This window comes from Bison bison, unplaced genomic scaffold, assembly GCF_000754665.1.
Source record: "Bison bison bison isolate TAMUID 2011002044 unplaced genomic scaffold, Bison_UMD1.0 scf7180017864383, whole genome shotgun sequence".
Lineage (NCBI taxonomy): Eukaryota > Metazoa > Chordata > Mammalia > Artiodactyla > Bovidae > Bison > Bison bison.
The window spans coordinates 4,925,793-4,948,695 of record NW_011494955.1 but is presented as its reverse complement, the minus strand read 5'-3'; the positions used below and the strand labels follow the sequence as shown (position 1 = coordinate 4,948,695).

General features: G+C 38.0%; 1 protein-coding gene across 3 annotated transcripts in view; it reads left to right on the top strand.

The window, feature by feature from the left end:
* TFCP2 (transcription factor CP2) overlaps positions 1–22,903 on the top strand; it is a 53,431-nt gene that overhangs the window by 25,532 nt on the left and 4,996 nt on the right. For 2 of the 3 annotated variants that reach the window (XM_010857837.1, XM_010857836.1), the window contains exons 2-11: positions 10,448–10,599; positions 11,161–11,237; positions 12,127–12,232; positions 14,055–14,161; positions 15,221–15,373; positions 16,084–16,194; positions 17,877–17,965; positions 19,854–19,902; positions 20,266–20,359; positions 21,218–21,308. In XM_010857837.1, coding sequence (XP_010856139.1) covers positions 10,448–10,599; positions 11,161–11,237; positions 12,127–12,232; positions 14,055–14,161; positions 15,221–15,373; positions 16,084–16,194; positions 17,877–17,965; positions 19,854–19,902; positions 20,266–20,359; positions 21,218–21,308 — 1,029 coding nt within the window. The remainder of the gene's footprint in view (positions 1–10,447; positions 10,600–11,160; positions 11,238–12,126; positions 12,233–14,054; positions 14,162–15,220; positions 15,374–16,083; positions 16,195–17,876; positions 17,966–19,853; positions 19,903–20,265; positions 20,360–21,217; positions 21,309–22,903) is intronic. The other variant, XM_010857838.1, reaches the window with a different exon arrangement.

Sequence of the window (22,903 nt, the reverse complement as noted above, 5' to 3'; positions counted from 1 at the left end):
GGACGTGAGTCTCAGTGAACTCCGGGAGTTGGTGATGGACAGGGAGGCCTGGCGTGCTGTGATTCATGGAGTCGCAAAGAGTTGGACACGACTGAGCAACTGATCTGATCTGATAAAACTTAAGGCTATACTTGGGTTATTTAGATTTTACTTATTTTCATTTTTTTCACCAAACTGTTTCAGGAATTGCCTTGTTACAGTTAGATAAGAACTGTCTAGCCACTGTTTAGCTAAAAGTGAGATATAAATGAAAAGAGCTTAGTAAGTTGTAGACTGATTAGGGGAAAGTGAGTACAGAATGGGGAATAATGTCAAATTTTATATTAGAGAAATTAATAGTTTTCCAGCAAATTTGGAAAACTCAGCAGTGGCCATGGCACTGGAAGAGGTCAGTTTTCATTCCAATCCCAAAGAAAGTTCAAATTACTGTACAATTGCACTTATTTCACATGCTAGCAAGATTTAGCTCAAAATCCTTCAAGTTAGGCTTCAGCAGTACTTGAACTGAGAACTTCCAAATGTACAAGCTGGATTTAGAAAAGGTAGAGGAACCAGAGATCAAATTGCCAACATCTACTGGATCATAGAAAAAGCAAAGCAATTCCAAAAAAAATCTGCTTCTGCTTCATTGACTACGCTGAAGATTTTGACTGTGTGGATCACAACAAACTGTGGAATATTCTTGAAGAGATGGGAATGCCAGACCACCTTACCTGCCTCCTGAGAAACCTGTATGCAGGACTAGAAGTAATGTTAGAACTGGACATGGAACAACAGACTGGTTCAAAATTGGGAAAGGAGTATTACTCGTCAAGGTTGTATGTTGTCATCCTGTGTATTTAACTTATTTGCAGAGTACATCATACAAAATGCTGGGCTGGATGACTCACAAGCTGGAATCAATGTTGCCAGGGGAAATATCAACAACCTCAGATAAGCAGATACCACTTTAATGGCAGAAAGTGCAGAGGAACTAAGCCTCTTGATGAAGGTGAAAGAGGAGAGTGAAAAAGCTGGTTTAAAACTCAACATTGAAAAAACTAAGATCATGGCATCCGGTCCTGTCACTTCATGGCAAAGAGGTGGGAGAAATGGAAACTGGAAGAGTTCATTTTCCTGGGCTCCAAAATCACTGCAGATGGTGACTGCAGTCAGGCAAATTGAAAGGCCCTTCCTCCTGAGCTTCCCTGGTGGCTCAGATGGTAAAGAATCTGCCTGTAGTGTGGGAGACCCAGGTTTGATCCTTGGGTCGGGAAGATCCCCTGGAGAAGGGAATGGCAGCCCACTCCAGTATGCTTGCCTGGAAAATCCCATGGACAGATGAGCCTGGCAGGCTACAGTCCATGGGGTCCCAAAGACTTGGACACGACTGAGCAACTAACACTTTCGTTTTCTCTTTCTTCCTGGGAAGAAAAGCGATGACAAACCTAGATAGCATATTAAAAAGCAGAGATATCACTTTATCGAGAAAGGTCCATATAGTCAAAACTATAGTTTTTCCATTAGTGATGTATGGATGTGAGAGTTGTACCATAAACAAGGCTGAGTGCTGAAGAATTGCTGCTTTTGAACTGTGGTGCTGGAGGACTCTGGAGAGTCCCTTGGACTGCAAGGAGATCAAATCAGTCAGTCCTAAAGGAAGTCAGTCTTGAATATTCATTGGAAGGACTGATGCTAAAGCTGAAGCTCCAATACTTTGGCCACCTGATGTGAAGAACCAGCTCATTGGAAAAGACCCTGATTATGGGAAAGATTGAGGGCAAGAGGAGAGAGGAGGCAACAGAGGATGAGATGGTTGGATGGCATGGACATGAGTTTGTGCAAACTCAGGGAGATAGTGAAGGACAAGGAAGCCTGGCATGCTGTAGTTCATGGGGTGGCAAAGAATTGAACATGACTTAACGTCTGTACAACAGCAAAAGAGATATCATTTATTGACTGCTCTTGGGCTTCCCAGGTGGCACTAGTGGTAAAGAGCCCACCTGTCAATGCAAGAGACAAAAGAGAAATATGTTTGACCCCTGGGTCGGGAAGATCCCCCAGAGGAGGGCATGGCAACCCACTCCAGTTTGCTTGCCTGGAGAATCCCATGGACAGAGGAGCCTGGCGGGCTACACTCCACAGGGTTGCAGAGTCAGACTGAAGCGACTTAGCACTGAAACATAAAAGTCCAAAAGAAAGAAAAATATAGGAAAGAAGAAAAATTATTTTATTTTAAAAGTTGATATGTAGTTTTTAGTACTTAGAATAGTCTGTCTGACACTGCTGCTGCTAAGTCGCTTCAGTCGTGTCCGACTCTGCGACCCCATAGGCGGCAGCCCACCAGGCTCCCCGTCCCTGGGATTCTCCAGGCAAGAACACTGGAGTGGGTTGCCATTTCCTTCTCCAACGCATGAAAGTGAAAAGTGAAAGTGAAGTCGCTCAGTCGTGTCTGACTCTAGCGACCCCATGGACTGTAGCCTACCAGGCTCCTCTGTCCATGGGATTTTCCAGGAAGAGTACAGGAGTGAGGTGCCATCGACACTAGTAGATACTTAATAAACATTTGAATGAATGACTGAAGTTTTCTTTTTAAAGAGGGAGTTATCAATACTTCAGGAAACATGTTCTACTTGCTAGCTAGTTCATACATAGTTTAGCAGTAGAAGAGTGTGTTCCAAGTAGAATTCATTAGAATCATCTTTGGCCAAAAGAAAGTGTAGATTTTGTTTAAGAACTGAAACTCTTTTTATGTCTTTTACGAAGAATATAATTTTTAGGAATCATCTATGTTAGGGAAAACTATACTGATGAGTTTTTGGATTTGTTATAAAGAAAATTTAGCGTGCCTTGATAGTATCTCTTTATTATGGTTTGTGTAGTACTTGTTTTGTCATGGCAAGTACACAGAGGTAAAAATGAAAAATACGCAAAGGTAAAAATGGGAAATTGTAAAAATATGTAGGATGGTTTATAAGCCAGTTGGTCTAGCCAGTATACAGGCTTTATAGTTATTTGGTCATTGCTTTCTGTAGCAGATGATACAGAGTAATATGCTTTGGACTCTAATAGCAGTGAACTTGTGATATTTCTTCTTCTAGAGGGCACTATATGCTGTATAGCCTTTTCTAATAACACATAGCCTTTCTAGGCCTAACCCAATCAGCTTATAAAACTTGAGCAGGCTCAAGACATTTCATCCTTTTAGAATAATAAAACCGTTTAATTGATCTTGTGATTTATCTTTGATTGGCTTAATTTAATGTTTAAAATCAGGCCAACTCTGAACTGATCAGTCCTAAACTGATCATTGAATCTCTTGGTAGACCTAACAAGATTCCTTTGCTTCAAACATCATTGCCTTGACTTACTCTTCAAACAACATGATGTTAGATCCCCTCATTTATTCTCATCTATTTCCTTAGATTTTTAAAGTCTTTTTAAAGTTCCACATTCAGAGCTAAGCACAGTTTTCAAGTGTAGGCAGTTTGCATAGACCAGAAGGCCATTTCCCTCCTCAGCCTTTACTTTTAATGAAACATGATTATCAGCATTTTGGGCAGCCATAGCACATTTTGTCTCACTGAAATAGATTTTTTTAAGTCCTAGTCTTTCTCACATATATTGGGCCATTTTGTTGATGTTAATTCTAAGTGCATGACTTTATATTTATCCTTATTCAAGTTTATCCTGTTAGATTTAGCCTTCTATTCCAGCCACTTAGGATTACTTCAAAAGTTCATTTTATCATATATGATATTGCTTTCCCATCCCAGATTCCTGTCATTTGCATATTTGATCGTCATCCAAGTCATTTCTTTATAAAAACCGTTGCAGAGGACAGGTTTCCCTGAGGTCCTGTGGAGTATCACTAAACCTTCCAGACTTACCCTCACTGTAGGTGCAGTTTGCATATAGTAGTTATCTTAACCACTTAACTTACAGAATTCATATTTTTCACCTTCAACAAAGATCTCAAGAGAGACTATTTTATACATTGCTGAAATCCAGAAATATTTATGTTTATAGCATTCCTTTGTCCAACCACATTTAAAAAGGAAACTGAGATAGTTTGGTTATGGTTTCTAGCGATCCTTGATGCCTTGCCTGAATACTCATAAACTTTTAACTGGCTTCCCTGGTGGCTCAGTGGCAAACAATCCTACTTGCAGTGCAGGAGACGCAGGTTCAATTCCTGGGTTTGAAAGATCTCCTGGACAAGGAAATGGTAACCCACTCCAGTATTCTTGCCAGGCAAATCTCATGGATAGAGGAGCCTGGCAGGCTGCAGTCCCTGGGGTCTCAAAGAGTCAGACACGACTGAACAGTTGGGCATTCTTTTAATAACTGTTTCTGTAGGCTTGCCTTGGATTTCATATCAGATCACTGTGGTGTAAGTGTGGTGTATACTCTCTTTTCATGTTGAAAATTGCTACTACAGACATAAAAAGCTAATGTGATGTTTGGCATTATCAGAACCAGGAGATTTGTCTGAGTTTACATACTGAGTGTCACCTACAGATCTCATCTTCTCATTCTCTAATTTTCCTGGTATACAGTTTCATCCAGGTATATAATTTCATTCCTGGCACTTTTTGATAGTCTCCTTATGTATTGTGATCCATTAATCCCATACTTGGTCTTCTTTTTCTATTCTTAAGGTGGTGTTTCTTTACAGAAAAGATAGAAGAAAAACCAGGGATCGAGATGTTCTCCTGTCTCTTTTTTATATTAATTATGTGTCATATACAACAAAAAGTGGACCTCTGCTTTCCCTTACCTTTTTCTGCAGGTCTCAGCACAGTCTGTGAACTCAAGCTTGTTCCTTTTATATATTGTTGCCACTTTTTAAAAAATAGTTTTTCCCTTTTATATATATATTTTTTTTCTTGTGCATGTCCTTCTAATTCTGTGTTGATTGGTGAGCTTTCCACCCACTCTGTGTAGATACCGCCCTTCTTCTTCCCCTCCATCTCAGATAGCGTGGGATTGGCAGATTTCATTTTTGAGGACTTTTTTTTCATCTCAGACCATGAGCTTGGATCCCGTCTTCTTCACTGTTTGAACCCTGCTCTTAACTGTGTTCCTTATTCTTCTTCCAGCTTACCTGGCTTGGTTGCTTTCATTTGAGGCTCCCAGCACTTCCTCTTTTGCAATCCGTTTCTCTTTCTTGGTCAACTTAGATTCAGAATTATAGTTCTTATCTCTTCTGCTGTCTGGATGATAAACAACTAGCCAGGCAGGTTTTTTTTTTGTTGTTGTTATTTTTACCACATATGCTACTTTTTAGTTGAAAAATTTTCACCAGTTGTTCAGGTAGCAAACATCTTTTATCACTTGTGACAGAGGGCTCTTACAAGAAAGTTAGCTGATTTCACCATTACTCAGTAGTTAGGGCATCTCACTGGCTTCATAGTAAAACTTTCAGGGCCATCTCTCCTTGCAAGGTGTCCTCCCTTATCTGCCCTTCCATCCTTCCCATACATCCAAGGAAATCATTCTGCTGTCCTCTCCTCTTTAAAAGTGTCATAGCCAGTTATTTTGGAGAAGGCAATGGCACCCCACTCCAGTACTCTTGCCTGGAAAATCCCATAGACGGAGGAGCCTGGTGGGCTGCAGTCTTTGGGGTCGCTGAGAGTCAGACACGGCTGAGAGACTTCACTTTCACTTTTCACTTTCATGCATTGGAGAAGGAAATGGCAACCCACTCCAGTGTTCTTGCCTGGAGAATCCCAGGGACGGGGGAGCCTGGTGGGCTGACATCTATGGGGTCACACAGAGTCGGACACGACTAAAGCGACTTAGCAGCAGCAGCAGCCAGTTATTTACTGGATACTTTTTTCCTTTTTATTTATTTATTTATTTTTACTTTTTTTCTTTTGAAGCTGACCTCAGGGTGTATAGTCTTTTCAGTTCTTGTCCTTTCATGCTGTAACTAACATAGGAATACTGGCATGTTTTTTTTCATATTTTCTTTTCATCATGATGGAGTCTAAAGTATTATAAATAGGGAAGTTAGCCGTTCATGGCATCTTATTGTCCCAAGTTAGTTTCTAATTTCCTTAGTTGCTATGGACACCTTTCTGTTTACCTTTCTTACCCAAGGTAGAGCTCACCAAACCTCTTCCTCTCTTTGCTCCAGGCTCTCTAGAAGAGGGTTCAGGAACTGGCAGGGCTGAGGGAGAAGGTTAAACTGTAGGTGTGCACTAGTAGAGACCATTCAGAGGCTGCCTTATCTCAAAAGGGTAATTTATACTTCAGGGGACCATGAAGCAGCTCTTCATGGAATCCCAGTTACAAATAGGAAAGATCATACCTGATACTGTTTCTGTTCCTCAGTGACTTCCAATCAGATGCTTTCTGCTAGGCCTCTACACTCAGGGGTGGTTTTTTACTTAGTGGCACACATTTTTAACATGCAATCAACTTTAGCAGGTAAGGTTTCTGTATCCTTACATTTAATCAGCGATACTATGAAATGTTGAGAATTCAAAAATGATCAGAATATATTAGGACTGGAATATTCTGGAGAATGCAGGCAAATAAACAAAGATATAAATCATGTCAACAAGTATTTCAACACACCAAGGAGAAGTTATTCCCTTTAAACAGCTCATGTTTCATTGGAATGAATTAAGTATATGAGGCAGAGAAGACAATAAAATGCTAAATTGGTAACAACCACTTAGAGTTCACTAGAGTTGGTTTTCCAAAGCTGCACTCAGTCAGAGAAGGAACAGACTTCTGTATTTCAAAATTGTTTCCTGCTGAATTGTTATTGTTGTGGGATAAGTGGGGGCCTAGAGCTGTGTTTATCAGTGACCTTTAGCCTTCACTTCTAAGAATGTGGAGCTGAATGGATTCTTGCTCCCACAGCAGAGTAAAAGCAGCTCAGTGTGGCAAGAACATGAGTGATTATATTCAAGGATTTTAGATTTTAAAATCTCTAATGAGAGAGTATTTGGTTTGGCTGTACTGTTTTGAGTTGATTTTAGGGGTAGCAGTTTTCGAATTCTAGCCTCAATTGACAGCCCTTTGCTTAGTCACGAGGGGCTAATGTGTAATGTATAATGTGTAATGCCGCATTATACTGAGAAGACTAGAAACTATTGTTATATATTAACCTTACTAGGCACTGATAACTTGAGAGGAACAAAACAACACAACCACCCTATGTTCATAGTTTTTCAGCTGTTGCTATGTTGCAAAATCTGATTGGCCTTGATTCTTGGTAATCATCAGTCATCTTTCAAGAAATCATCAGGTGTGATGCATTTGGGGATGATAAGGCAGCCAAGTTTTCTGAAGACTGACGTCATGTTTCTTAATTTTGCTTTATTTTCCATACTGTTTGCTGTGGGAGCTTCCTCATTTTCCCGAGAAGAAGACCTGGGACAGAGTACTTTTCTAGAAACCCCAGTGCTTCTACGCTTTATATTATCATCTCAAGGGTACCATAGTACATCTCACCTGACAAATTAATATGGACAGAAAGGATTCCTTGCCTTCTCCACCCTTAACACCATGGCGTGAACAAGGCACACACACCTCCAGACCAGAGGAAAAGCAAAGCACACTTTGTTTTTCTTGCCTTTGAAATTATTTTTAGCTGTAAGAAACCTGTGTTTCATGAATACTGGTTTGCATCTCGGCTTCCTGGATTCAACTCATAATGCATATAGCCTTGCTAAACATTAGATGTCAGTTGAAAGAGAAATTTCCTTCTTTTCTAACCCTCCTTTTTCTTCTTTAGCATTTGTACCATCAAATTTCTATTATACTATGTGTATTCTTGGATCTTGCTTGTTTTATATTCCAGTAAGACTTATGATGTTTATGTGATTTGCATGATTATAGTCATTTTTCTATAAATGATTATTTTTGCCTGAATGTAATAATTTTATAATCTAATGTTTGGGAATAATGGAGGCTGCTGAGGGATATAGGTACACATAAGGAATTGCCTTTTCATCTGTGCTTAGTAAAGTTGATATTGATCTCTTTTTTATAATATAAGCATATTATTTAAATTATAGGTAAAAGTTTGAGTGTATTTCATTTTGAATGTGGAGAATGTTGATAAGTCACTGCATCCCTGACCTCTAACCTTTTAGTTTCAAGGGTTTACATTATGTGTCTTTTACCTTTCTTTTATATGTGCAAGTACACTGTGGCCTATACATATTTTTCTATTAAGAAAACTTTATTATAGAAAATTTCAAACATATATTAAGAAAATAATGATTTTGTACATATCCTCTTGTACACATCCCCCAGCTTTAAATATTTCGTATTATGACTCTTTTATAGATTCTTTACTACCAGCACCACCTGGGAAGCCCCTACCATTTCATCCTCTACTTACTCTTTTTTTTTTTTTTTTTAGTAAAATTTATATATGTTAAAATGAATTTCAGCTGTACTTTACAACTATGTAATCCATATACCGAACATAACATAGAACACTTTTATAGTCTAGAAAGTTCACTGGTATACCTTCACAGTTGATCCCTACCCTGGTAGGAAGTCACTGTACTTTTAAATTTTGCTTGTTTTAAAACATCATATATCATCCATTATATTGATATATTCTTTTTTCTGATTTCTTTGGTTGAATATCGCATCTGTGAGATTGAACCATGTTGTTGAATTCCTTGTTTTGCTGAGTAGTATTATATGAGTATACTGCAGTTTGTATTAATATATCCGTTTTCTTAGTTATGAACATTTGGATTCCTTCCAGATTTTGCTTGTATGCTATGGATATCTATGTGTAAGTCTTTGGCTGTTCTTATACTTTCATTTCTCTTGGATAAATACCTATGGGTAGAATTGCTGGATCAAGGGGCCAATGCATGTTTACTCTTGTAAGAGACTGCCTACCATTTTTCTAAAGTGGTTTCATCATTTTACATTCCTACTGGCAAAGGATGAGAGTTCTAGTTGCTCCACATCCTTGCCAATACTTGGGTTCTCCTTCCTCTTCATTTTAGCTGTTCTAGTGAGTGTATGTACATAGTCTTTAAATTAAAATACATTTTATTTTGAGAATTTTGTGGCATGTCTTGAGATAATAGAAAATGTTCTTTAATTTGATTCAGCTCTTAAAATCCTTTTAAAGTTTGATCCGTACTGAATGCTGATCACAACAGTTGATCTCCAGGGCCCAGGATATTCTTTCTCACTAACCATGGCTAGAGGTTCTAAGGGAAAATTATTGGTAATCTTTTACACCCATTTTAGCCCCTTATTATTTCCGAAATACTTTCTTGTATGTTTATTCTTGACAGCAGATGTGGTTCCCATTTTATATATGAAGCGATGAACACTCAAAAGAACTTGCCTAAGATTTGCCCAAGGGTTTTAGAGACTGAAACCCAGGACTTCTAACTTGGTCCCTTACTGTTTAGGACATCAGAAGGAGTTCAGTTCAGTTCAGTCGCGTCCAACTCTTTGCCACCCCGTGAATCGCAGCACGCCAGGCCTCCTTGTCCATCACCAACTCCCAGAGTCTACCCAAACTCATGTCCATCGAGTCGGTGATGCCATCCAGCCATCTCATCCTCTGTCGTCCCCTTTTCCTCCTGCCCCCAATCCGTCCCAATATCAGGGTCTTTTCCAATGAGTCAGCTCTTCACATGAGGTGGCCAAAGTATTGGAGTTTCAGCTTCAATATCAGTCCTTCCAATGAACACCCAGAACTGATCTCCTTTAGGATGGACTGGTTGGATCTCCTTGCAGTCCAAGGGACTCTCAAGAGTCTTCTCCAACACCACAGTTCAAAAGCATCAATTCTTCGGCACTCAGCTTTCTTCACAGTCCAACTCTCACATCCATACATGACCACTATGGAAAAACCATAGCCTTGACTAGACAGACCTTGGTTGGCAAAGTAAAGGAGTAACATACTAGAATTCATCAGATATGTGTGTTTGCATATAAGAAGCTTTTTCTTGGAGGAGTTTGCTGGTAGGGATATCTCCATGTTAGTTGTATTCCATGGAGTGTGAGCTGACCTTGAAATATGTACTGGTCATTGATTTGTGCTTTTCATTTGGTTTCTTGGAATTTTGATTCTTGTTTAAATCCTTACAGTAGATGAGCTGATGTGCTTATAAAAATACTGTAGTTTGCCTTTCTGAGAACAAATACATCACTGAGAGTTCTAAATTGACATTTTGGAACCCTGCATACAGTTTTCAGAGCCGTTTTAGGAACCCCTGTCTGTGATTTCTAGAAACGCTCTTTGGACACTTAAGTGATTTTTAGCAGTGAATGTCTGTCACTGCCCACATTGTTGGGGTCAGAGGGATATCCCAGCAGGTCACCTGAGCTGGATGGTTAGAAAGAAACTTCACGGTGAGTAATGTTTATGGTTTTTGAAAGCAAACTGCAGTTAAAGGTTTCAGTATAAATCTGCTTTTACACCATTGTCAGATGTTAAAGTAAGGCATTTGTTTTATTTTAGTGATGTCCTTGCACTGCCCATTTTTAAGCAAGAAGAATCAAGTTTGCCTCCAGATAATGAGAATAAAATCCTCCCTTTTCAATATGTGCTTTGTGCTGCCACCTCTCCAGCAGTGAAACTCCATGATGAAACTCTGACATATCTCAATCAAGGTTAGATGTGGTCTTACTCATTAGTATTATTCATAGACCTACTGGATTTGTGATATTTAATTAGGTACACTTAAGTGTAAAAAAAACTATACCTTTCTAGTGTGACCTATTACAGTCAAAAACTTACTTTAGAAATTTGAGTTTCAGTGTTGTATTTGATAAATATTCCTGGTTTCCTTCTTCTACCTGCCCATGTTTGGTTCTAACCTCCCCTTTTCTAATCCCTGTTCCCTGAACATCTGTTTGTTACTGTCTGAGAAGTCTTACTGTATCCAGCTCTTTTATTTACCAGTTGTGTGACCTTGGACAAGTTGATTAGACTCTACATTTCAGTTTCCTTATATGTGAAACTGAAATTGATAATACCTTAGAGAGTTGTATCAATTAAGTGATATAATTTATGAAAAACATTTAGCATTGTGCTTAGCATATAGTAAAGGATTATAGTTATTACTAATAATGTTACACTCTTGTGTATTCAGACAACTGAATTTTATTCTTTTTGAATCTTGGGAAGTTAACCTATGATAAATATAATATATAGTTACTTTTTCCTTCTAGGACAGTCTTATGAAATCCGAATGCTAGACAATAGGAAACTTGGAGAACTTCCAGAAATTAATGGCAAACTGGTGAAGGTAAAAGAAAACAAGTACTGACCCTTTTTGGATTAATATTTTTTCTTTCCTAAGGGGCTTGGTGGTAATCTCTCACCTACTATAGTTTGTTGGCAGAGTGGTAAACTGCTGTGTTATTTCTTAGGGGCCAGAATGAACCCACCTATTCACCTGGATTTTTCAGAGCTGCCGAAAGAGAAAACTTAGCATACCAGGCCTGGAGAGTCTCATGACTCAGTGACGTTCTTTTTGGGTGGAATAAAGTAGCCTCCTTGAGATCTTTAGAGAAGTTCCAGTGTGTCTTTGGATACTTGGTCTAGTAGCAAGGAAACCAGGAGCTACTGTTGATGAATAGCAGTTTTCTTAGTCTGGACTGATAGTAATGAACACAGTATAATTGAGATGGAGGAGTCTGGTCAGCTGCTGTAGAAGATGATATAAGAGAGATGTCAACAGGCATGTCCACAGAGTAAGAGTAACAAAAGGAAAGCTGATGGAAGCAGCCCCTGCCTACCCTCAATGTTTACAGGTTGTGTGGTGGGTTAGCAAGCAAGGACTTGGTGAGGATTTCATATACATCTAAAGAACTGAGCCAGACATTGCATGGTAACAGTGGACACATGTATTAATGCTTCCAGTGGGAGTTCTTTATGCCTAGTTACCAATCAGGGCTGATGTTTAAGCCAAGTTTTAGTTATGGTACTAGTTAACTATGAGGATTATATTTGAGCAATTATAAAGTTTGCCTGGAAATATAGAATGGTATGGGTTTTAAAGTAAAACAGGTCTCAAGAAAAATAATTTTAGGTTGTGTCTGGAAGCCAGCTGGGGGTGACTCCTGCTAGTTTTCTTTGTCAGCACTGATTTTTAAGGGATCCTGTTATCATTTGATTTTGTTGCTTCCTTTTAGAGTATATTCCGTGTTGTGTTCCACGACAGACGGCTACAGTACACCGAACATCAGCAGCTGGAGGGCTGGAGGTGGAACCGACCTGGAGATAGAATTCTTGACATAGGTAAGTTAAGAGAATCCATTGCTTAGAAATGCCTTTAACTATGGTCTGTGAATTGGTTTTCTTTACTTGATATTTGCCTTGACTTACAATGCTCCAGGGGCTCAATTAACATGAACTAAGCATAAAATATTACTGGGGTAAAGATTTCAAAATTCAAGTTGAAAGTGTAGACACTTCAGTTCTGTAACAACTGCATCCATTACTAAAGAGTGCTTTTTGTTTTTGTTTTTCAATTTAGTTGTGGTAAAATATACATAACATAAAATTTACCGTTTTAACCATTTTTAAGTATACAGTTCAGTTGCATGAAGTACATGCCCATTGTTGCACAAGCCATCACTACCATCCATCTCTACAATTTTTTTCATCTCGCAAAACTGAAACTCTGTACCCATGAAACAACCATTTCTCATTCCTTCCTCTCCCCAGCCCCTGGCAACCACCATTCTACTTTTTATCTGTATGAATTTAACTGCTGTAGGTGCCTCATATAAATGGAATCATTATTTGTCTTTTTGTGCCTGGGTTATTTCAGTCAGCATAACCCTCAAGATTCATACATACAGTAGCAAGTGTTACAGTTTCCTTCTCTTTGGGAACACTTATACACTGTTGTGGAAATTAAGTTGGTATAGCCACTGTGGAAAACAGGATGGAGGTTTCTCTGAAAGCTAAAAATAGAACTATCATATGACCTAATATTTCCACTCCTGGGTGTATATCCAAAAGGACCAAAAACACCAATTCAAAAAGATACATGCACCACAGCGTTCATAGCAGCATTGTTTACAGTTGCCAAGATGTGTGCACGACCTAAGTGTCCGTCAGCAGTTAAATGGATAAAGAAGATGTGATACACACACACACACACACACACACACATATACATCCAAGCTCTACAGTGTTAGCCTTTCTTCGTGAATATACTTTTAGTTCTGGCATCTGTCCTTGATCTCTTATTGGTTATTATCTCCTGTTGGTAAACATAGTTGCTAAACAGACATAAGTATTACTAATTTTATCTGAGAAAACACTGGTTCTCCTACAGGTATCTTGATATCCATTTGATAAACTGACTTTAGGATAAATCCAACACAGCTAATAGTGTGGAGTGGGACCCACGTAATGCTTTCTTGTTTGAATCATTGATATTAAAACAGTAGAGAAGTTATAGCACAGTTATAATAACAAATATTAGCTGGCCTTATCCCTCAATTTGAATTATTAATAGCAGTCAGGGAATAATATTTAAATACATGCCATATGGAACAGAAAGTTCTAAAGGCCATTCATTTTCCTCCCCTCTTGAATATAAGTTGTGTCATCCTATTATAGGATTCTTTGATGACTTCATGAGTCAGCTGTTATGTTAAATTTACCCACTTATATTTGTGATGCAGTGTTTTCTGTCTTTATTCGGACACTCTGCTTTATCCTTCTATAACAATCCTCTTAGTTTTTCTCTAGCAGTAACATTGCCCTTAAAACTGTAAGTGAAGCAGATTGTAAATTAAATTTTTCATGACACTAAACCCAGTGCGTAAACTAAATTTATCTTTAAATAGAATTCTGGCAAATTAAAAGGAAACTACTCATAAATTGTCTTATTTTAAAAACTTTTTAAAGTGGAAAAAAGATGCTCAGAAGGAAAGTACTTAGGTCAATTTTAGCTCTAATTGAACTCTTTTTTGGCAAAAAAAAAAGTTTAGGGTGTATACACAAAAGTCTTGGTAATTCAGGACCAATGATAGAAGAATCGGTGCTTTCTTATTTAAACCCAGTGGCACCCAGAATTGTTCAATGATCACCATTTATTTCTCAGATATCCCAATGTCTGTGGGTATAATCGATCCTAGGGCTAACCCAAACCAACTAAACACAGTGGAGTTCCTGTGGGACCCTGCGAAAAGGACGTCTGTGTTTATTCAGGTAAGACGCTGTGGACAGGGCTCCAGTTTTGCAAAGGATTCAGGTAAGACACTGTGGACAGGGCTCCAGTTTTGAAAAGGATACCTTACCACCAGTTTGGTCCTTAAAGGATAAAAATGTATTAAATTTGAAATCTTTCCAGGGTTGCAACCTGTAAACCCCTAAACAAATGCAGACTTCTCAACATGTGAAAGCAAAGAGGAGTTTCTGAGTTGCTCTTCTAATTTCCCCAATTTATTTATTTGTTTCTCTCAAAAATACTTGCTAATGCATGCATAATATTTTATTCTTGAGATAAACTTACCTAACAGTTGTCTAGCATTGAGATTATCCTCATTTTTCAGTACTACCAAAGAAGTTATTTTGAACATCTTCATAATTAGAATCTGATTTGCATATCTGATTATGTCCTTTGGGTAGACTGCCTGAAAACTCATATTTGTAATAATGATAGCCAGTAGTTTATTGAGTGCTTCTCATCAGATAGTCACTGTGTTAACACTTTTTACCCATGATTTTAAGACTTTCAACAAGAATCCTGTGGAGTAAGAATATTCCTTGAGTCTTAGATAAGTTAATAACTTACCCAGGCAGGTATTTGGTCAACCAGGGCTCCACTATGAAGATTTGTCAAGATCTTGGACTTTATGCAGTAGCCTAGCAAACAGTTTTCTTCCCATTGCTCATGAGCTTTCATATTTACTATTCTCCCAGCATGGATGGTGCCTCTGTTTTCTAAAATCTACCATAAATTTCAGGAAAGTTTCATTAACAGAAACCATTTCTCTTCTATGTTAACTCTGTCTTTTCTGAAATAATTAATGAATTCCTCAGAGCAGCTTTTTGTTAACATTAGACCTGTACAATTACTTTGTTTGCATTTGTAAATCATTGAAGTTTTCCTCATTTCCTCATGAGAGTATAAATTCTTCATGATCAGAAAGAGAGTGTAAGGTTTTTTTGTAGGTGTTTAAAGGTTTTGCTGTTGCCCTAAAATGTTGCTGACTGGTTTGGCTCCTAATAGTACTGAAACCTGGCTGGATGGTATATTCTTTTCAGGTGCATTGTATTAGCACAGAGTTCACCATGAGGAAACATGGTGGTGAGAAGGGAGTGCCATTTCGAGTACAAATTGATACCTTCAAGGAGAATGAGAACGGGGAGTATACTGAGCACTTACACTCAGCCAGCTGCCAGATCAAAGTCTTCAAGGTATTCCTGGGCTTTGCGCTGGTCCTTGGACTTTTTTTCCTTGTCTTTCATTTGCAACATTAGTCACCAAGTGAGAAAGTCAGCTTGTCTCTTTTCAAAAACTATGAAAGCCCAGCCTAAATTGGAGTTACTGAAATAAGTACTGAGCTGCCCAGTAAAGAAGTTTAAATAGGGATGGTGGGAGAAGGGGAACTTGGAAAAGGGATCGAAGGGATATCATATGGATAAATACCTTCTCATTGCAAGATTCATTAACATGAAAGTATTTGGAGCATGACATGAAGTCCCCCTGTACCACTCTTACCCTGACCCCCCAACCTCTCCCCAGAGGTAACCAGTGTCAATAATTTCATATGTATTCTAATTCACTTCTGTGCTCTTATGTACACATGTACATAGATATACACGTATTTTCCTTTCTTTGAAACATAAACAGAATTGTATTGTATGAATTGTTTTGAAGCTTGCTTTTTTCATAACTATGTGCTTTAGAGATTTTTCCATGTCTGAAGCTATAGATCTCGTACTTGCCTTCAATTCCATTACACATTTAAATATCCCATTTTCAGACTTAGATTTAATGATGGATCTTGTCTTTACCTCATTGTATATACCTTTTTGTCTCACAAGTGATTATTCTAAGTTTGTAGAAGTAATGTTGAATCGAAGTGTGAGTACTTGAATTTAAAATGGAGTATTTCTCCTTTCAGCCCAAAGGTGCAGACCGAAAACAAAAAACAGATAGGGAGAAAATGGAGAAACGAACACCTCATGAGAAGGAGAAATACCAACCTTCCTATGAGACGACTATACTCACAGAGGTAAAAGGATTTCTTTGGGTGACAGTTTCAATCAGTACTTTTTACTCTTAAAAGAAATAGCCAATTATTTTGTAATGTACTATTAACCCTTGAATAACACAGGTTTGAACTGCATGGGTCTATTTATACATAGATTTTTTTTTTCCCTGATAAATATGTATTAATATTAAGGGTTCTCTCGTGGCACAGTAGTAAAGAATCCCTCTGCTGACGCAAGAGACTTGGGTTCGATCCCTGGGTCGGGAAGATTCCCCTGGAGGAGGAAATGACTACCCACTCCAGTATTCTTGCCTAGAAAATTCCATGGACAGAGGAGCCTGGCAGGCTACAGTCCATCGGGTTGTGAAGAGTCAAACGTGACAGCACACAGGTGTGGGCTACAGTACTACATGGTTTGCAGTTGAATACAGGGTGCAGATGCAGAGGACTGACTATCAAGTTATACCCAGGTTTTTGACTGTGGAAAAGGAGATGGTGCCCCTAACACCTATATTGCTCAAGGGTCAACTGTATACATATTATCATTACGTTGTATACCTAAAACTAATATTATAGATATGTCAGTTATATTTCAATTAAAAAAAAATAGAAGAAACATCACTTCTAGTCTGATCAAAACTTATTTGTCCTCTTAGTTGTGAGGACTTATGAGGAATTAAGATTTACTAATCAAGATGTGCTTTTGAGGGACTTCTCTGCCAGTTCAGTGGTTAAGACTCCATGCTCCCGATTCGGGGGGACAGGTTCAATACCTGATTGGAGAACTAAGATCCTACATGCCGCACAGTATGGCCAAAAAAAAAAGGTGTGCTATTCGACAAATGAACTTATCTACAAAACAGAAATAGTTACAGATGTAGAAAACAAACTTATGTTACCAGGGATTCAGGATCAGGAAGGGAAGGATAAATTGGGAGACTGGGATTGACATATACACACTGTGCTGTGCTGTACTCAGTCGCTCAGTCGTGTCTGACTCTTTGTGACCCATGGACTGTAGCCCACCAGTCCATGGGGATTCTCCAGGCAAGAACACCGGAGTGGGTTGCCATGCCCTTCTCCAGACTTATACATACTACTATATATAAAATAGATAACCGATAAGGACCTACTATATAGCACAGAGAACTTACTCAATACTCTTTAATGGCCTATATGGGAAAAGAATCTAAAAAAAGAGTAGATATATGGTATATGTATAACTGATTCACTTTGCTGTACATCTGAAACTATTATCACATTGTAAATCAACTCTGTGTGTGTGCGCATGTGTGTGAGCATGCTTAGTCTCATCCAACTCTTTTCAACCCCATAGACTGTAGCCCGCCAGGCTCCTCTGTCCATGGAATTTTCCAGGCAAGAATACTGGAGTGTATGACAAAACCAATACAATATTGTAAAGTAATTAGCCTCCAATTAAATAAATTAAAAAAAAACATGTAGTTGAATTAAAAAAAAAAAAAAGAATACTGGAGTGGGTTGCCGTTTCCTCCTCCAGAGTATCTTCCCAACCCAGGAATTGAACCTGCACTCTCTTGCGTCTCCTGCATTGATAGGTGTATTCTTTACCACTGTACCAGCTGGGAATCCAAAAAAAAAAAAGATGGGCTATTTAAGTAACAGTGTTTTGGTGGAACTCTAGAGTCATGTACTTTCTGCATCTAAATTGCCTTTGTTTTTAGTGTTCTCCATGGCCTGAGATCACATATGTCAATAATTCCCCATCACCTGGCTTCAACAGTTCCCATAGCAGTTTTTCTCTTGGTGAAGGGTAAGTCTAGAAAGTGCAATTAGCTTGTGTTTGTCCTAAAAATACATTATTTCATTATGTCTCCATAAGCAAAATCTTTGCAAATCAGTAAGAACTTCTATTTGGTCAGTCTTTGATGGAATTATATATTAACTGAGGTTTGGATTATTATTATTATTATTCAAAAGAGACTAAGTTTTATGTGGCCTTCCCCCACCCCACCCCATTATTTTATTTATTTATTGGTCATGCCACAAGACTTACAGGATTTAAGTTCCTCAACCAGAGATTGAACCCAGGCCTCTGGACCTCCAGGGAATTCCCTTCTCTCCACTCTTAGAAAATAGCATTATGGTCAGTGTTTAGTGATTTGCGGACTGATTTTCTGGACTTTTCCCTTCTTCCTCTTACTGTTTATCTTGAGGTTATTTCACTTCCTGATTATAGCATGGTCATTGGGAACTGAAACACAGTTGTACAGACACTAAAATCTGTTTGGTTACTTATTTAAAAATGGTCCTAACACCTAGTTTATTATAAATCTTTGATAATTGGGAGAAGAAGGTAAAGGTGAGAGCGCAAATGAAGTTTTGGAATTATCTATGGGATTTATTTAGTCTTGCCTTATTGTCTTTATTATCACAGATAATTGAAAGTTGGCATAGATGCCTACTCCAGTTAAAAAAAAGTTGTCTTATAGTCCCAGCATTCAACACATTTTCTACATAGGCCATATTGAAATTTGAAATAGGTTGTGAAATGTGTGACTAGCTTGATTGTAATGTTTGCTTTTGAGTTTGTTTAGGCTCTGGGTTCATGCTGCTTCTGAAAGTATTTAATTAAGATAACTTAGAGAATTCCCTGGTGGTCCAGTGGTCGGGACTCCACACTTGCACTGCAGGGGGCACGGGTTCAGTCCCTGGCAGGGAACTAGGATCCCCAGGCTGTGCAGCACAGCCAAAAAAAGGCGGAGACAGTTAGCTAAAATATTCAAAATGCAACTAACAATTAAAACTAGATAGCAGTTGCAGAAGGAGTAGATAGATAACTAAGGCCGTAAGATAAGTTGATTACTAAATTTGAATTTTGCAGCAAAGGCCAACATTTTTAAATAGAGAAAGTTATTTTTTGAAAGAAAAATCTGTTACCACCCTATGGATTATACTTATAGAGAATTTAAAATATTATGCAAAACTTAAGAGTTCTAAAATTTTCTCTTTGTCATGTAGTTCAATATTAGGCTCTAATTTTTCTCCCATAAAAGAAGTAAGCATTAGGGAAGAGGGACAAACTACTGAGAAAAAGAAGTGTAGGGAAAACTCAAGGGTGTGGAGATAGCCCTTGGATAACAAATTAGCACTAATTTTTGAAGCTTTTAAAAAAGTAATTATTAAGTGTTTATTACTTAATAAACTTACTTAAAAATATATACTTAAAAATATATATACTTTAAAAATATACTTATTATTAAGTATAAAAGTATATGATGACATTTTATTGTATACTTTTTATTCTAATTTTTCTTGAATCTATTTGTGTATATTTATATGCTTCACATAGTAGTAATATATTGATTACTTTTATATTTTGATATTTTTAGTTTATGGTCTAATAAACTTATGTTAGTATTGTTTATGCCATAATTTAATCAGTCCCAACTTACTGGATTTTTTTTTTTTCAATTTCTTCAATAATAAAAAATGACATAGTTTCTACTGCTCCCCACCCCAAAGTCTTTATGCTAAAATAATAGATGATAGAAATGTTGGATCCAAGAGTTAAGAATGTTTTATGAGATAGTACAAATTCCTGTAAATCTCTACCTTTAAGACTTACAATGATGCAGAGTGAGATGACAAACCCTACTACGTTTCATGGACTCATCCTTTCATTTTAAATGTTTCTTTAGAAATGGTTCACCAAACCACCAGCCAGAGCCACCCCCTCCAGTCACAGATGTAAGTCCAAAGTTAAATGTCAGTTACTGGCCATGTCTAATAATACTTTGGTGACTGTGTGATTCAGTAGAAATTCCCAACTTTTAGAGAGTATTATTCATTCTTTCACTAAGAAAACTAAGCAAACATTAAATTTTGACTAAGAACCAGATACTGTGCTGTATTTAAGGAACTTTCGGTCTAGTGGGGAGGATAAAGATGGAATTTCATGGATATCTTGCATGGTTAGAGAAAGAAAACCTGACGTATAAACAGCTTCCGAGCAAACTCCGTCTGAATGTGGGTGTATTTGGCTGTTGTAATGTTTACCTTTTTAAAGTTGAGTCTGTTTAGTAACCAAAAAAAATACTTTCCCTTTTTCAGAACCTCTTGCCAACAACCACACCTCAGGAGGCTCAGCAGTGGTTGCATCGAAACCGTTTCTCCACGTTCACGAGGCTTTTTACAAACTTCTCAGGTTAAATTTGCTTGTCCTTTGTTTTGCCAGCATGGGATTTCTTTTATACTTTAGGAATTCCTGATATTCCTGTGTTATTGGGGGAGGAAGAGGCGGCTCTTAATGCATTTTTCTGATTAAATGAATTCCATTGAACTCTTCAGATTTTCTCACCAGCTGCAACTGTGCTGTGAAATACTCAAAAAGAAAACCCTCTTAAACTCATTTAGAAATATTTATTCTATACAATACCTTTAAAATATATTATCCATACAGTATTTTATCAAGGAGCATTGCAGGTAGTCTGAAATTCCCCCCCTGATATTACTATATTTTCTTTGCACTTTTCACTTTTATTTAGCATCATCTCCATAGTACCACGTATGGTAGGAATATATAAATAGATAAGGCATAGTTCCTGTTCAGTCACCATCTAGTATCAAAGAAAATCCAAATCAAAATAAAACCTTGAAATAAGGAAAACAAATAGTTGTGATGCATTAGATAAATGTAGACAAAGTGAAGCATTTGGAGAAGCGTCTGGAGTTAGGGAACATGTGTGATGCGTGAGGTAAATTTTGAGGGCTGAGGAGGAGTCTGTTAGTCAGACAGCAGAAGAATATTTTAGGCAGGAGGAACAACTTACTTATTAGGCATGGTCAGTATGATGAAAGCATAGGGTTGAATGAGTAAGTTAATTGGGTCAGAATTGAGAAGGGAGAGGATGCAGAGGCCAGGTCATGGAAGGCTTTATATACCATGCAAGAGATTATGACTATAGCTTACTGGTAATGAGGTATCCTTATAAGAGTCCATTTTAAAAGTCATTAACGAAGAGAATCTTTGCCTTTATCACCCATTTGCTTATATTTATTCCAGGAGCAGATTTATTGAAACTAACTAGAGATGATGTGATTCAAATCTGTGGCCCTGCAGATGGAATCAGACTTTTTAATGCATTAAAAGGCCGGTATGTAATTAGTGTTAAAATATCAGTGGGGTCGGATTCCAAATGGATTTGGATTCAGGGACTCGTCACAGTACTCTTTGTGCAGCTAAATACATCTTGTCAAAACATTCTATTTGAATTCCAGCTGTGTGCCAAATAAAGATGAAAATTATCTTTTCCTGTACTTGATCCAAGAAATTCCTCACGATATTTCATTTTTCATTTCCAGGTAGTTTTTTTCATTTAATTAAATATTCATTGTCCCTATTATGAGCCATTAGGCTTTGGTGATACATTGATGAGCTTTCTGGAGAGAGAGAGAGAAAGATGATATACAATAAGTATTTTGAATAGTAATAAGTGTTTTAAAGAAAAATAAACAAATAAAAACAAAGTTGTAGCTTGTAGAGTACTCAGAATATAGTCAGGGAAGACCTTTCTTCAGAGGGGATATTTAAACTGAGTTATGAGAAGGATGGAAGCTTTGGAGTCATAAGGGAAGAGGGTTTTATGCAGAAGAAACAGCAGGTACAAAGGTCCTGAACTCAGTTTTACTAGAGAAGAGATCATTCTTAGGTTTTGGCAGGAATTCATGGAATGTCTGCTTAATACAGAGTAAGAGTAATGCCTGAGAGTAATTAAGCAGAGTGATTAATGTCTGCTTAATTTCAAGTCTCTGTTTGGGATTTACAACTTAAAGTAGGTAGTAGTAATATTGACACCCCACTCCAGCACTTTTGCCTGGAAAATCCCATGGATGGAGGAGCCTGGTAGGCTGCAGTCCATGGGGTCTCGAAGGGTCAGACACGACTGAGCGACTTCACTTTCACTTTTCACTTTCATGCATTGGAGAAGGAAATGGCAACCCACTCCAGTGTTCTTGCCTGGAGAATCCCAGGGACAGGGGAGCCTGGTGGGCTGCCGTCTATAGGGTCGCACAGAGTCAGACACGACTGAAGTTACCTAGCAGCAGCAGTAGTAATATTGATGGGAAAAAAATACAGGTCAGTGCCATAGAACCAAATCAGTGACTAAATAATGAACTAAGATTATGAAGTATTTTTGTTTATTATTAAAGATATTAAATCAAGTTGGAAACTTTTAAGCAAAGAGGTGAAATTCAAGGGTTGATTACTAGGCAAAAAAGAATGGATCATTCATTTTTAAATGTATTATTTTCAGAGCATTTAGAAGTAGGAAGGAATAAGGTGATCAGAGCAAGAGGTGATTCAGTATGGTTGCCTATGAAGAAAGAACAGAAAGGCTAAAGCTGACTAGGAGACAGTCATGAGGGAAATGAGATTTTCTAGTCTGTGCCTGGAGAATCCCAGGGACGGTGGAGCCTGGTGGGCTGCTGTCTATGGGGTCGCACAGAGTCAGCACGACTGAAGCGACTTAGCAGCAGCAGCAGTCTGTGGCATTGGTGCTCTTAAGTAAAAGGTATATCTTTGAACCTTAAAAAACAGTGGCTCACACATACTGAATCCTTCTAACCTTTACATCAGAGGTTACAAACTCAATGACTACAGAGGCCACGTGTAAATGAGTGACAGTCAACCCTAGGATGTACTGAAGAATGCATGTGAACCATGCCTGTGGGACAGCTGATTGGATTT